Source organism: Procambarus clarkii, chromosome 43 (genome assembly GCF_040958095.1).
Source record: "Procambarus clarkii isolate CNS0578487 chromosome 43, FALCON_Pclarkii_2.0, whole genome shotgun sequence".
In the NCBI taxonomy this organism is placed as follows: Eukaryota; Metazoa; Arthropoda; class Malacostraca; order Decapoda; family Cambaridae; genus Procambarus; species Procambarus clarkii.
In genome coordinates, this window is record NC_091192.1 from 19,152,235 (window position 1) to 19,169,254 (window position 17,020).

Genomic DNA, 17,020 nt, shown 5'->3' on the forward strand with positions numbered 1-17,020 from the left:
AGGAAAACGGCCAAAACAGACCGAAACCGAGGGACAAGGTGTGGGAGCAAGCATAAACAGACAGGGACACTGAGCCCAAACATCTGGGCTCAGACCCAAACAAACAGAAAATGCAAAAATCGGTGTAAAAACCAACACCCAAGCATTCCCAAAGTTACAGAAGATGGGCAGGACACCCCAGAAAAGCAAAGAAACGGCAACAGGGGGATAAAACCCCTGAAGGAAGTGAAAAACCAGCGTTGAATGTAATGAAATGCCATTTTCTGGGTGAGCTTCGGAAGCTCCCTGGAGCTCATCGGGCTAATGTACATTATATTAGACCGGGACATGAACTATGGAGTTCAGACCTACCAGATACCAGCGCCAGAACCTAGCCCCTTCAGAGAGATTTCAGGGAGCAATGGCCCCTGGAAAAAAACCCTTGTGGTTGGGGGGTTTTCCTTATCTGCCATCGATCGGGGTTAGGCACCCAGAAAGGTAGGCATAACAAAACAACCCCACATGGTAAGAAACTAAAACAAATAACCGAACAGAGAGGTAGAAACTCCCTACAATCCCAAAGAAACAAGCAAACAAGCAAATATCACATTTTACTATCGCGCCGCTTGTCTGCGCAGCCCACCCCTCCCCAAGAGGGGAGCCCCGGACCTACAGTGCCGGCTGCCTAGCACCAGTTCGGAGGTCAAGCTTCTACCAACGTGAAAAACTGCCGACCGGTGGGAGGGAGGGTTGCCAGAGAGCCTCCGGGGCTCACCCAGAAAATGGAGTTTCATTACATTCAACACTGGTTTTCTGTGGGGGAGCCCCTCCGGCTCCCTGGAGCTACATACCCAAAGAGAAAGAAAAGAAAGGGCTGACCTGGAAGGCGGCCGCCACAAACTCCGCACGCGAAGTCGAGACAACAGACAGCAACCTGCAACCCAAAGCAACAAGAACGCACAGGAGCAGACACGCTCACAAATTAACGGGCGGCCAGGAACCTGTGCAACCCCCAAATCCCTGCGCCCGAAATGAGCCCAAGACGTCACCAAACACGGCAGCAAAAGCTGCAAACGTCCGAATGGCATGGGCGCAAGGATAGACCGGAGGCTGGTACTTAAAAACCCTGCGGACGACCTGGGAGACCCAAGCCCTGAAACAGGGAATGAGGGGAACCGGATCAACCCAAAGCGCATCCCCAGCCACGGCACTCGGGTAAAGGCGAAAAGCTGCAACCGGACACAGCACATGACGCACCCCCGGCCGAACCAACCAAGCATCAATAACCCAAGGACCCCTCTGGAAAGCAGCCGACTCGGCCATCACCAGAAGGATGGAGAAAGGCTGCAAACGTACAAACCTACCACCAGTACCAAAAGAGCAGAAACCCATGCGCCGGAGGATAGCCGGTGCAGGGGTTTCCTGCACCAATCTCCCCGACCCGACCCGCAGAGGCCAATGCCAACAAAATATGGCCTTTGAAAAACAATCTTGAACAGAAGGGGCTACCACAAACTGAGGAGAGAAAAGATAAGAGAGCACCCTGATCAGGGACCAGGATGGCTCAGGTGGCGCATGAGCAGGCCGGAGGTGAAACAATGAACGAGAAAGCGTGCGGAACAGATCGGATGTGACGTCCAGTCCGAACGCAAGCAGGAGCGGCTCCGCCAGCATCGCACGATACGAGGTGACAGTAAGACAGAAAGGGCAAAGCACAGCACCCAGACAGCACCCCCCCAGGAAAATGGCCAAAACTGACCGAAACCGAGGGACAAGGTGTAAGAGCAAGCATATACAGACAGGGACACTGAGCCCAAACACCTGGGCTCAGACACAAACACAGAAAACGCAAAAAATGGTGTAAAAACCAAAACCCAAGCATTCCCAAAGGAACAGAAGAGGGGCAGAACACCCCAGAAAATGCAAAGAAATGGCAACAGGAGGATAAAACCCCTATAAAAAGTGAAGAAACTCACCCAAAATGCGAGCTTACACACCCAGGCACATATAAACAAACCGCAGCGCCGTCCTGGTGGCCAAGCGGGGAAACCCGCAGAAAGAAAATGGCCACCAGAAAAAAAAGAGCCGTGACCGACGCAATAGATCCGAAAACACGCCAGCAAATGTGGGAAGTAAGCAGACTAGAGGAACGAAAAACCCCGCCCAGAAGCAGAAGACCCAGGCAGGGGCAAACAGCCCCAGAACTGCTAGCGGGCATCCCCCACAGCCCTGGGAACCCCCAACAGAGGCCCCGGGGCAGAGCCATCCTCCACACACTGCCATTAAAGAAAAGGAAGAGTCCAGGGGAAAGGCAGCAAAGAAAGGGCCGCTGGTAAGACCCAGAAGCCTTGGCAGGAGGAACGACTCGAAAACCTCCGTCCCCCAACCCAAACGGGGCAGCCCCTGAAGCCGCCCGAGTCTCAGCTCCAACTAATCCCCTCCCCGACCCTGCAGATGGTCAGGAGCCGGGAACAGGGAGGGAAAAGGGTGAACAGCACCAAACTAAAACGGGGCGGCCCCGGGGCATCCGAGTGGGAAACCAACCTAGCTCGTTGCAGCAACCTAAACCGAGCTTGCAATGTGGATGCCGCCTGTACTCTGAACAGTAATGACATCAGGAGAGTACTGGAGAACAAGCAGAGAATACAACTCGCAAGACTCCGGGTCAAGGTGTCAGTGACCCAACAGGCAGCATGACGGAGGTATAAGTGGCGACTGTCACCCGGAGACAGCAACCTGGCACAGCAACCAACGAACCCGCACAAGACGGGATGGAACCCGGAAGACACATCCAATGGTCCACCGAGCCCCAAAAGGGTTTTTCAGGGCCCGTAAACTGACTGCTACAGAAAGCCCGGGCCAGGTGTTGCTAACCGGTTAACACCCAAGCTAACAAGGGGTAGATGCAACACTGAAAACCCCTGCAACATGCACAATCATGGGGGCTTAGCAGAAGGCCACCAAACACTACCAGTGGAACTATAGCCACACTAGGTAGACTCCCACCAGGCAAATGAAAATAAAAACAAAAGAAAACAAAAGAAAAACCCCACAAAAGTACACCGCCTCCAGAGGCAACAGGAACCAGTCGCCGCGTAGGTAGCAGGTTACGCAATGTGGCTTGACGCCCTAACCAGCACAATACCAGTCCCTACCCAAGGTCAAACAAGGGCCCAAGGACGAGGCAAATGCCGAGCAGCAACAGCCTCTACGAGGAATGGTTCCCGAACACCCCAGGGAAGATATCCCTGTCACGCAAGGGCAGTACTCACAGGGCGCTTAGGGAAGGAAGCCCAGAAGAGCATGCAGCCCTAGGAAACTGAGGCCAGAGAAGCGCCTGTCCCGGATGACATTAGCTAACGAACTGGTGCTAGGCAGACAGCGCGGTGAGGTCCGGGGCCCTCCCCTCTTGGGGAGGGGTGGACGGCGCAGACAAGCGGCACGGCAGTAAAGTGTGACGTTTGCTTGTTTACTTGTTTCCTTGGGATTGTAGGGAGTTTCAACCTCTCTGTTCGGTTTTTTGTTTTAATTTCTTATGTGGAGTTTGTTTTGTTATGCCTACCTTTCTGGGTGCCTAACCCCGGTCGATGGCAGATAAGGAAAACCCCAACCACAAAGGGGTTTTCCAGGGCCATTGCTCCCTGAAACCTCTTTGAAGGGGGCCAGGTTCTGGCTCATGGTCCCTGGTAGGTCTGAACTCCATAGCTAATATCCTGGTCTAATATAACATTCATTAGCACGATAAGCTCCAGGAACCCATAGGGGCTTCCCACAAAAAATGACAATTTAAATTCAATCTGAATGATAATAGAAAGAATATGGCAAAATGCCAACTTTGAATGTAATGAAATACCTCTTTCTGGTAGGTCCTTGGTACTGCTACCAAGCAAGCTCCACCAATTCAATCCACACCTACGGGTCCACAGGGCAAACGTTGGCCCCCCCCCTCTAAAGAGGTGCAATGGGCAGGGTAATATATCACCCTAACCAAGAAAATGCCACCAGAAAGGGGAATGAAATAAGACAGAGCAAAGTAAACACACCATAGAAAACAAGACGAATCACCCGGCTACGAAGCAGTTCTCTTATTAGTTCTGCCGGCTCACCACCACCACTACCTAAGGCCATGTCATAGTGGTCTACTAATTATGAGAGGTAGGAGCATCCTGTTCTGAGCCCATGTTGCCCAGGGTTATGTAAAGACTGATTCCATATGTTTTATGATCTTTCTTATAAGCACCCTTTCAAAATTGTTTTGATGTACGATGTTAGAGCTGTATATAATTTTTTGCATCAACTTTGCTACTTTCTGTGTGAAGTGGTCCAATCTCTGCTGTTTTAGTTATGTCAGGGATAATGCCAGCATCTAGGCTCCATCTCCAAAAGATGTTTAGAGCCTGTGGTAGTGGGTTTTTGCAATTCTAGATGAATATAGAATTCCAGGAGTCTGGGCCTGGTGTAGAGTGCATGGGTATGCTGTCTATGGCCACTTCAAAGTCAAGTGGGGTTAGGATGACATCTGGTATGTAGTTCAATGATGGTGTCACATTCATAAAGAATTGATTTGGATCATTGATCTGCACTGTGTTCAGGGGTTCACAGAAAACAGAATTGTATTGTAGCCTTAGTATTTGACTCATTTCTTTGCTATCATCTGTGAAGGTTCCATCACTCTTGCACAAGGGCCCAAGGCTGGATGTAATTTTTGTTCTAGATTTTGCATAGGAGAAAAAGTAATTTGCATTTCTCTCTATTTCACTTATGGCCTTTTGCTCTCTGCCTCTTCTAAATTGTATATGATTGTTGCAACCTTGGCACATTTGTTTTTATTTCTCTACATAGCCTTCTTTCTCATTCCTGGGATAGAGTTGGGCATTTGATTTGATCTGTAATATGTTTTTGTTGCCTATAGAGGGAATGCCACTCTCATTCCAGTCTGCATCTTTTTCTCTTTCTCTTTCTCCTTAGTGGTATGTGATCTGCACATATTTCTAGTGCTAGTGTGCCTATTTTCTCCAGGCACTGGTTTAAGTTTGCATCTAGCTGTCTTTCCTAGTATATTTCTCTGAGGGCTTGGTTTATTTGTTTCCAGTTAATCCATTTGTTATTGAAATTGAATTTGCTGAATTCTTCTTCTCTTGGATAAATTCCAGGAGCTCTTACGAGACCTTCAACTCTGCCTGGGAAGAAAATAATGTTTTTTCACAAGAAAAGGATGTTTCAGCCAAAGTAGTCCCCTTTTGAGTCTGCATAACCATTTTAGGGGCCGCAACATGTGGCGCAGTCTATGGAAGCCAACCACCACAACAAGTGGAGTTGGCTGGAAAGCTAGATGCTGCAAAGATCCAACAAGGTTCAAGCATACAAAGTGAGAAATCAACAGGCAGTTTTTGACCCTCAGGACATGATTCACAATCACAGCATTGAGGATTGAGTTACAAAATGCCTTCCCTCCAATGAAAAACCCTCACCAGTTAACACCAGGCACTAAAGGCACCAGCACTTAATTACACAAGCCCACAGCTGAATAGTAACAGACACGTGAGAAACAGGCATCAGGAAGATCGACAACTACATCTGACACTGGTCACTTACGATGGTAATAAAACCCTGCACTTAACTTAAAGATTGTGAGAGGAAGAATGATTGAGCTTTGGGAGGAAGGGAGGGGGGCCGAGTACTTACCTATCAGTGACTACGGGAAAGTGTGGTCTAGCTTTTCATGCCCCACCTACTAGTACCCGTTGTTGTACCCGTTGCATTAAAGCTTCACTATTCAAACAATATCCTTGTCAAACCTTTCCATAAAGTTGTGAGTGGGGGTGGCTTCCACAACTACTTAGTGCATTCAACTTGTTGACCACCCGTACAGGGTTTGAGTATTTCCTTACATTTCTGACTGATTTGTGGTTCCAACTTCCAATTGTGTCCTCTTATCTTACCTTCTCTCAACTTAAAGAAGATGTCCTTGTCCAACTTGTCTATTTCCCTTAGTATCTTGTATATTGTTATCATATCCCCTCTATTTCTCCTGTCTTCCAAAGTTGTGAGATCCAGTCCCTTCACTTTATCCTCAAAACTTAACTTTCCAAGTTCTGGCACTAATCTAGTAGCAAGCATCTGCACTTTTTTAAATTTTAATTTTGTTTTACAAGGTATGGATTCCAAGCAGGTGCTGCATATTCCAGTACTGGTCTAACAAATGTTGTGTAGATTGCTTTGAATGTGTCCTGATTTACATTTGTAAATGACATTTTAATGTTTGCCAGCGTCCCATATGCTGTCGATGTCGGAATTATGTCCACTCCCAAATCTCTCTCTCTCAGATTCCTGTAATTGCCTTTCATTGATGAAGTAGACACCTTCTGGTCTTCTTTCTTCCTTTCCCATCTTCATTACTTTACACTTATTAGGACAGCACCCAGAAGTGCTATGTCCAGGGAATTTGCACAACGCAGAATCGGTTGCATGACCAGGAGGAGTTGCCACATTACTAAAACCAACAGCCCCAGACAGAAACAGAAATCATTACACCCTCAAGCAAATCCTAAAAGGGTAAAACTACAAAATATCATAAACACACACACACACACAAAAATGTAATTTGTAAATGTCCTAAGCATCTGTAATAAAGCCCAGTGACCAGACACAGTCACTGCACAACCAAAAGATGGTACAACTTGAGAGGAGCCAAACAATGCTAGACAATACTGAAACAGGCAAATTGGGCCGAAATAGTCAGAGGCTCGCAAACGATTATTATACATGCTGTGACAACAGTTTCCAGCAAACACAATTCAGACAAATTATCTTGTCGATCACCATAGAACCCAGGTTAGTGATGGCCGAGCACTGGGTACAAAGTGAAGGTTGCCAACTTTGTTGACACAGTTGTGGTGATGGATGTTGTCACCTGGAGGAAGATGGGATACCTTGATTCTAAACTGGTGGTTAGTAGTGATTATTCAAGTTGCTTGTGTTCCTAATTATTGTTTGCAGGGAAGTGTTGAGAGTACAGTATTACCGCCTTGTTTGTATTAGAGTGAGTTGGTACCCCAATGGTGGCTTGAATTAGACTAGCTATGTTCTCCTTTCCCTAAATAGGTAAATGAGAGTGACAAGTAATTATGACTTGTGAGGACAATATTGGCTCCGGCTCAAGAACCATCCAAAGGGACCTTGCTATATAAAAGATATTTTTACAAACTTATTTCTATTCTATATTTCCTTATTATAGTATTTTTAATTCTACTTTCTGTACAAACTCTTGAAATTATTGAAAATCTACAATCATTTGTACAAGAAAATTTAGTGACTTGCCTCTTGTTGTGGATCTGATGTCAAATATTTACTGTTCCAAGGTTACATGTTACTTGTACTTGTAAATTATACAGGAAGTTCCTGCTTTACGAACATTTGCCTTATGAACTTTCATCCATATGAACATTCTCCCAGGTCCCTATGTACCTGCTTCATGCATAAAATCATTGTACTAACTCGCTGTGTCCCTTTGAATAGTACTGTATGGGGGTGGGGGGGTAGATTGAGAGGTTCATTGGGGTGTGGGGGTGCATGGGGGTGTAGGTTTGTATGGGTTTGGGTGTGTAAGAGACACACTCCTCATACCCGGTGGCCTCAAGTTCTCAATGACCCACACTCACATGATTTGGTCCTGTTTACTCTGTTGGAGGGGTGGGCCCGTGGGCTGGAGGTAGGAGGGTGGGGAGGCCAATTACAAAATAGTGGACCACCAATACAGTGCAAATGTATTTTCATTTATTTATTTGTAATTATACCACTTCACTCTTCAAAAACAGCTAACTTTGACAAGCACTATAACTCCATAATTCAAAATATATAATGATATGTTTTTTTTTATAGAATTTTTTCCAAAAATATTGGCTTTGTGAGGATTTTTGGTGGCCTGGGAAAGCATCTCCCACTAATAGCATTGCACCTATGGAAAATCTTGATTCACATTCTGAACAAATGCTTTACAGTCTCAAAGTGTAACTTGTTCGTAATTGGGGGAACTGCCTGTATTTTTAAACATTTAATTAAAGCTTCATCTGACTAGACTGTATACAACTGTTTTTACATATAAAAGATAGTATTTGGTAGTCAAATTTTTCCCAGGAGAATATCCCGTTGAAGAAAAACTAATGACTTACTACTTGATGAAGCTGCTGGCAATAACCGACGTTCAATGTCCCATGAAGAACACGTGCAGACATCCACAACTGCATATTTAGAATATAGGCTTCTTATCACCAACCCACATTTTGTTACCTGTTAAATGTAATACATCATCATCAATTTTCATAAGAGAAAAATTAAAGCTTCATACAAAATAAACATGTACAATGGGCAACTAAACTACAATGGGCCCTCCAAACTCTGAATCATTTCATCTGGACCCAAGTAGATTTTGCCAATAATCCAGACTTCCCAATAACTGAAATTGTTTGGTCTAGATATCAACAGTTTATAGCAATGATTCATGTCAAACTAAAAATCAAAATCCAACCGTAGAATTTAGTTTGCTTTGCATTAACTCTGTTAATGCCTCAGGGAAATCATTTAGTAATTTATCCCACAAATATTTTACAATGCATACCATTCAGACCATATTTTTTCACATGCTCTACGGGTGAATAAAGGGCTATAGACTCGTATAGCCCAGGTGAATGGAATCTCTATGGGTGAATTTGACTGAAAAAACCAGCGTTGAATGTATTGAAACGCCATTTTCTGGGTGAGTCCCGGAGGCTCCCCGGAGCTATCCCAGGCTGATATGCTAATGTCAGACTTTGGCATCAGTCATGTGTATGGAGTTCTTAGGCCTACCGGGGACCACGGCCAGAACCGGGCCCCCTCAGAGAGGCAAGGGGAGCAATGGCCTATAGAAGCCCCCGTGTAGTTGGAAGCATTCTATGTCTGCCATCGACCGGAACAGGCACCCAGAAAGGTAAGCGCCCCAAAACAAACCCCTATTCTGGTTAAAATTGCTACCAAAAACCGAACTAGTGGATAGAACTCCCCAACCGAAAACAAGCAAACTAGTGTGACGTCACACACTGCCGCGCCGCTGTCTGCGCAGCTCCCCCCTCCCCGGGAGGGGGAAGGGGGAGCCCCAGACCCCCCGCGCCGGCTACCCACACCTCAGTTCTTGAGGCTGGATGTCAAAAACGCGAAAAACCGCCTACCGGAGGGAGGGAGGGAGGGATGCCGGGGAGCCTCCGGGACTCACCCAGAAAACGGCGTTTCATTACATTCAACGCTGGTTTTCTGGGGGGAGCCCCGTCGGCTCCCCGGAGCTAACTACCCACAGACAGAAAAAGAGGGACTTACCCGGGAGGCGGTCTTCGCTCACCCCTCAACTCGAAGCCGAGACAACTGGCTGCAACCGCCGACCCAAAGCAACACAGGCCCGACAAGGCCCAGGGACATTCACAAGGTAACGAGCAGCCAGGACCCTGTTCGACCGCCAAAATCCCCGCGCCCGAATATCAGACCAAGACATATTCCCAAAGACGGCAGCAAGAGCTGCGAACTTACGAACGTCATGGGCACGGGGATAGACCGCAGGCTGGCTGGACCTAATAACCCTGCGGACGACCTGAGAGACCCGAACCCGCGAACAGGGAAGAAGGGAAACCGGATCAACCCACAGCGCGTCCCCGGACAGAAGCTGTGGCGCGCAAATAACGGCGAAGCGCCGCAACCGGACACAAAACATGATGCACCCCCGGCCTGACCAACCAAGCATCAACCACCCATGGACCCCTCCGGAACGCAGCAGTCTCATTCTTCGCCAGAAAAGAAGGAGACGGCTGCAAGCGAACAAAACTAACACCACGACCAAAAGAGCAGAAACCCCTGCGCCGGAGGAGAGCATGAAGCTCCCCTACCCGACCCCCAGAGGCCAAAGCCAATAAGAAAAGTGCCTTGGAAAAACAATCCTGGACCGAAGGGGCCACAACGAAACGAGGAGATGAAAGGAAAGCGAGCACTCTGTCCAAAGACCAGGACGGCTCAGGCGACGCATGAGCAGGCCGGAGGTGAAACAATGCACGAGACAGCTTGCGAAACGGCGCAGACGTAACATCGATACCGAAAGCAAGCTGAAGCGGCTCCGCCAGCGCCGCACGATACGAAGCGACAGTGTTAGGCATAAGATGACGGTCCTGAAACAACCACGAGAGGAAGGACAAGACCACCCGAACAGACAAGGAGCTAACACGACGAAGACGCAAAAAGAAACGGAAGGACCGCCAGGAAACTTCATGCTGCCGCCGAGAAGAAGCCCTCAGGTGGGACACCAACAAGGAGGCCACCTGATCACCATAGAGATGATAGACTCGAGTCAAAAAAACCATACGCGAAGACTCGAGGAGAAGATCGAACCAGCTACGTGACGTACCGGTCCGATCTGCTGAAAGAGGCGGAGCCGCGGGAAAACCCTCGGGTTCGGACACCGAGCAACCAGCGCCTGAAACCAAGGCTGGGCCGGCCACCAAGGGGCCAGAAGGACAACTCTCCCCCGGTAAGTCTCTAAGCGAGTCAGGACCTGGAGCAACAGCCGAACCGGGGGAAAGAGGTACAGGAACCCCCACCTCGACCAGTCTAGCCGAAAGGCATCGACCCCGACGGCCTCGCAATCGGGGAAGGGCGCCGCATAAACGGGAAGACGCCGCGACCACGCCGACGCGAAGAGGTCCACTTCGGGGCGCCCGAACGTCTGGCAAAGCCAACGGAAGGACTCGTCGTCGACCGTCCACTCCGTGGAGAGGGGAACGAAGCGAGACAGGGCGTCGGCCAAGACGTTGGACACGCCCCGTACGTGAACCGCCAGGAGAGCCAAACCCCGAGAACTCAGCAGACGAGTCACCCGAAGCGACCAACCCCAAAGAGACAAGGACCGCATCGAACCCCCGCGGTGCAGGCAATGAACCACCGGAGAGCAGTCCGAATAGAGCCGAATCGTCGATCCGCGGGCCACCCGAATCCTCCCCAGAGCAAACCACACTGCCGCGAACTCCCGCACCGTACTGTGAGCTCGACGGAAGGACGGATCCCAACGCCCCTGGCCGGCCTGGTGAGCACTGGTCACAAAACCCCAGCCGAGAGACGACGCATCCGTGTACACATCGAGCGAGGGCTCGGGTAGGCGCCAAGGCACTGAACCCCGAAAAACCCGAAGAGGAAGCCGGTGACGCAGCAACCGACGCAAGGCCCCCAGGGGTCGAACTCTGCGATCGCGAGAGAGGCGGAAGGGGGAACCCCGAAGGAACCAGAACAGCCGTCGAAGCCAAACCCGACCCGGCGGGTAGACCACCATCGCGAAGTTCAGGCTCCCGCACAGCCCCTCGAGCAACCGCCGGGTGACCCGAGGGCCCTCCAGAAACAGACGAAGGTGGGACCGCAGCCGCAGGAGAGACTCCAGAGGGAGAGACAAGGAGGCGGTTCGAGAGTCCCACACGAGACCCAGCCAAGTCCGAACCTGAGAGGGAACCAGATGGGACTTCCTCCAGTTCACCAAGAACCCGAACTCGGCGAGCTGGGAAAGAACCAAAACCCTGGCTAGCAAGCAAGCTGACTGGCTGGCTGGGAGCCCAAACCAGCCAGTCGTCGAGGTAGGCCAACACCCGAACACCTAGGAGACGCAAACGAGCCACCACAACCCGTGTAAGGCGCGTGAACACGCGAGGTGCCAGGTTCAACCCGAACGGGAGACAACGAAAGCGGTAACTCAGACGCCCCACAACAAAACCGAGCCAGTCCCTGAACCGCGGATGAATCGGGACATGCCAATAAGCGTCCCGGAGGTCCAGGGACACCATCCAAGCTCCCGGCTCCAAGAGGAGCCGAACCTGAGACAGCGTAGTCATCCGAAAGGAGGGGCAATGAACCCAGGGGTTCAGACGGGACAAGTCCAGAATGAACCGCAGGTCCGCGCAGTCCCGGTTCGGAACCGGAAACAGACGGGAAACCCATCTGAGGGACGACGTCGTTTCGACGACGCCCAAGCGTACCCACTCCAAGACGACTCGACAGAGCGCAGGGGAAGAAACCTGCCCTGCCAGCCCCGACCCCCCAAAGGGGGGAGGGGCCACCCAACGCCACCGCAGGCCGCGAGACACGACCCGAAAGGCCCACGAATCGTGGGACCAGGCGCGGGCGAACAGCGCAAGCCGCCCCCCCATCGCCCCGTCAAGGGGGCAAACCGCGAAAGGGTCGGCGACCCTTACGAGACCCAGAACCCCGCACAGCGCGAACACCGCGCCGACCAGACGAGGGAGGGTCCGCAGGAGGAGCCAACCCCAAATCTGACACCAGAGGCCTACCACGACGAGAGGAACCCCGAGCCCTGGCACGACCTTTCCGGGAAGACCCACCCCGGGACCCCCGGAAAACCAACAAGTCCGACATCGGACGACAAGCCGCCGACACAGCCTGAATAAACTGCGCCACGGCCGACTCCCCAAACAGGAGAGGACAAAAAGGTGAAGAACGCCTAAGAGCCAGAGCCCAAGCAGATTCCACGGAGGAACCCAGCACCGCCTGCCGACACGCGAGACGGGAAGCATAGAACAGGGAAACCGCATCCCGCAAAATCGGCGTGAACAGCTTCAACAAGGCAGCCGACGAACGCGCAGCCGAGGACAAGGTGCCGGACCCCGGGACGGACCCAAGCGTCCCCACATCCTCCACGAGCCAATCCGAAGACAGCTCCAGGAGGGAAAAGAACCGCAAGGCCGAACACAAAAGGCCCCGGGCGCGCAAGTCCTCCGCCACGAGCGCCGCCGAAAGGGAGGGAACCTGCACATGGAGCTGAATAACGCCCACATCGCGGGGAAGGGCAGGGGCAAACAAGCACTCATTCAGGTACTCAAGTTCACCCCCCAGGAAAACCTGAAGCACTGGGGAAGCTTCCTGCCACTCCAGCGTGTGGGAACGACAGAAGGAATGCCAGGAATCCAGACCAAACAAGGGGCAGTCTGCTAGCCAGGACGACTCCGGAACCTCGTAACGGAGCCAGAAAGGGAACGAAGTCCCAAACCTGAACGCGGACGGATCCATTTCCGAGGCATAATCCGGGTCACGCAGGAGGTAAGCTGCAAAGGCCGCTCGCACCACACCAGGTTGGATGCGATAAGCCGAAAACCTCCTGAAGGACGGAACCGACGTACCCGGGGGAACACGGAACCGAACCTGGGGAGGGGCCGACACCAAATCCAACTCGTACGCAGAGGGGGGAAAAGAAAATCCAACTCGTACGCAGAGGGGGGAAAAGAAAACCCCACTCCTTGTAACAATAAGCCCCGCTCAGTGGGAAGAAAAACCCAGGCGGGGTCCAGCGGGGCCCAAGGCCCCCAAGTCAGCCCCTCCCCAGCCTCAAGGTCCGTCACCACAGGACCCGAGGCCGAGTCCTCTCCCCAAGCCCCGACCCCACAAGACAAGGACGGAGCAGCCGGAAAAGCTGGAGGAAGGGGGGCCCACTGGTCAGACCCTGAAGCTTCGGCCGGGAGACAAGACTCTAATGCCTCTGCCGCCCCCCCGGAAGGGGCAACCCCCGAAGCTGCCCGAGTCTCGAGATCAAGTAACCCCTGCTCCGACCCCGAAACCCTCAGACGCTTCGGGGCCGGAAGCAGGGGCGGGGGACCAGAACGAACAGAAGGGGAAGGACGAGGAGGTGCGGACTGAACCAGGATCGAAGCGACCCCCACCCCCAAGTCCGGGTCTCGAAAAGCAAAGCGGGGCAGCCCCGGGGCATCCGGGGAAGCAACCAACCGAGCGCGTTGCAACAGACGAAACCTAGACTGCAACGCACGTGCCGCCTGTACCCGAATAGAATCATCAGAGGATTGGGTAAATTGAGTCACAAGCAAGCAGCAACACTCACAGGACTCAGGGTCGAAAGTATCACCGACCCAACAGGCAGCGTGGCAGAGGCAAAAACAATGAGGGTCACCCTGAGACAAGGGGACCGAGCAACCCTCAAACTCGCACACAGCGAGTGGGGACTCCGGGGTCACATCCATCGGACCCACGCGCCCCCTAGGGGATTCCCAGGGTCCTGAGCGTTTACTTTAAGAGGACTCTGCGCTCAGGTAGTCCCAGGCAGGGTGCTGCAAACCGGCGCCCAAAACTACCAAGCAAACTTCTAAAGCTGAACCCCAGGGACGTGTACACTCACGGGGACCTAGCAGGGGGCGCCACCGAGGAGAACAGTGGAAGGGCAAAAACAAACTTGAATAAAACGACAGAACCCCCCACCAGGCAAAAACAAAAAGAAAAACAAAACCCCTCAAGAGGACAGCGAACCCCAAGGAACAGAGCCGGCCGCGATGTCGGGAATTACAAGCTGAGCAGCACCCTGCGCCCCTACCAGTGCAAACTGCCTCTTACCCGCCGGTAACAAGGGAGAACAGAACACCCAAGAGCCCAACAGGCGGCCGAAAAACCGAAAGGTAAAACGGACCAGCAGAGGCAGACCCCGAGGAGCCTGTGGAAGGTGGCCCCAAGCCCCAAGGGCAGTACTTACAGGGCACCTAGGGAAGGCAGCCCTAGGCGCATGCAGCCCGAGTACTGAAGATAACTCCTGGCTCTCGCACCCACAAAACTAACACCACACGCAAAGCGCAGTGCAGTAGCGACACCGGAGCCAGAGCACACGACCATCGCCTATAGCATCAGCCTCAAGAACTGAGGTGTGGGTAGCCGGCGCGGGGGGTCTGGGGCTCCCCCTTCCCCCTCCCGGGGAGGGGGGAGCTGCGCAGACAGCGGCGCGGCAGTGTGTGACGTCACACTAGTTTGCTTGTTTTCGGTTGGGGAGTTCTATCCACTAGTTCGGTTTTTGGTAGCAATTTTAACCAGAATAGGGGTTTGTTTTGGGGCGCTTACCTTTCTGGGTGCCTGTTCCGGTCGATGGCAGACATAGAATGCTTCCAACTACACGGGGGCTTCTATAGGCCATTGCTCCCCTTGCCTCTCTGAGGGGGCCCGGTTCTGGCCGTGGTCCTCGGTAGGCCTAAGAACTCCATACACATGACTGATGCCAAAGTCTGACATTAGCATATCAGCCTGGGATAGCGCCGGGGAGCCGACGGGGCTCCCCCCAGAAAGAGGCATCACAGTCATCTATTTACCCCCACTCCACGGTAAACCTTCCTTTTTGGAGGAAGTGCAATGCCCCTCTAATGGTGTCAATGAATTGGGTCCCTCTACTCTCCTATGCCAAAAGCTCTTTCTTTTGCTCACTATTTTCCATTAAAAATCATAGGAACCTGTATCAATTCACAATTAAAAGATATATGGTCTCAAACATTTTTCAGAATAGCATTTCTGGCACCGCCTTTGACCACGACAAAATTAAATACTGTATGTACAAGAATAGTAAAACCTGTAAAATAAAGCACGAGCTGCTGGAAATTACTTTATTCAACAACTGATTTCACACTGGCTCCAACCATTCCAGAAATGGATTTTTTCTCCAATAAATTAAAAATTCTGAATAGCAATCCAGAAGGTGGATTTGGTTCATTATTTCCAAGAAGCTGCTGTTTGGAGGTTCTACTGTCCAGAGTATGTTTCAAACATACATATGTTTTATGTTTGTTTCAAACATCCTCTTATGTTTCAAGCACAAGAGGATGATCCAGAGATGTATCCTCAGGCTAACATATCTCTGAATATGAACAGGGTGGTGTTCATATCCTGAGATATGGGGGGAGGAGGGAAAGAGGGAAGGGAAGGAGACCAATCAGAGTAATGATAGGGAAGATTAATGTGGGGGGCTGGATTGTCATACCTCACTAGTTGATATGAACTATATAAACCTAATTATAGAATTGGTCACAACCAGAAGGCTTAAAATAAATATAAATATGGTTAATTATACAAAATTAAGAAAAACCCTTTATAATTCTTCATGTCAGTTTGACTTTTGGATTAAAGACTGACAAATTTCTCACATTACAAATGCTGTATGATGAAAGCTGCAGAAATTGCAAATGAATTACTGTACTATTAATTCTGAAGATAATTTACATAATAAATAGTGCGGTTCGAAGACACGCACATACTAGATTAAAATTGATTATCTAGAATTGTCTTGCAACATGCAAATATAGTTTAACAAAAACAATTGAGTAAAGCATATAATTTTTCCAATTAAAGCTAATGGGAATATTTCCTGGTATAGGGGGCATGTGTTTAAAAAAGTCTGCAAATACAGTATACACTTATTTAATTTTGAGACATCACTCACAGTATTGTCAGCCCTTCCCCAGACACATTGTTAAAATGGTAATAAACTCTGCCACCAGGGAGGGGCATGACACAATGACAAGGACCTTAGACCCATCATCATGTTGAAAGTTTCCATTTGAATCTCTAAGGCATTCTCCAAATACCACAGGAACACTAATATGATGACGACCTTTCTGAGCTATAACATTCAGCTGCTCCAGCATGTTAGATCTTGGTATCCTTTAACATGAGATAAACAGTCACATAATAAAAAACAAAACAAAAACTCATCCACATTGCACCAGGCATATTTCTCCTAAACAGTGCTGCACAATATTGACTGAAATTAGAAGACACATCATGCAAGTCAATGGGCTGAACAACATACTGCCACTCAGTGGCAACAAGTGGGAAGAGAACAGGAGTCCAGCTAGTTGTTGGTCACTTGTGATGGCAAGCAAAGTGTTTCAAGGAAAAAGAAAGGGCATCCTGCAGTTGCTCTTTGTCATTTCGGTGCTGTTAACAACGAGGTGCAGGCTCCCTGTCAGTGTCTGGTACATGCTGTGCTTGTTAGTTTTTTTTACCCTTTCATTTCCAGGCACTAGGTGCATAGGTAATAGTCTTTATTGTCTAGCTATTGGATGGGTTTTTGTTTCTCACTCTCCACTTGAATAATTGTGTCTTAGCAGGGGCATGGATCCAATGCTCTTTGTTTAGGCTGATCCGAGTTTACTTGGCAGCTTGCCATTTTTTGCCTTACAAGCACTGGCTCCCATCATTTTCCACC

At 50.3% G+C, this 17,020-nt stretch overlaps 1 protein-coding gene across 4 annotated transcripts in view; it reads right to left on the minus strand.

Annotated features, from left to right (window-relative positions):
* LOC123755772 (uncharacterized protein C18orf19 homolog A) overlaps nucleotides 1-17,020 on the minus strand; it is a 96,058-nt gene that overhangs the window by 73,118 nt on the left and 5,920 nt on the right. For all 4 annotated transcript variants that reach the window (XM_045738554.2, XM_069300079.1, XM_045738553.2 and 1 more), the window contains exon 3: nucleotides 8,151-8,268. In XM_045738554.2, the coding sequence (XP_045594510.1) occupies nucleotides 8,151-8,268 (118 nt within the window). The remainder of the gene's footprint in view (nucleotides 1-8,150; nucleotides 8,269-17,020) is intronic.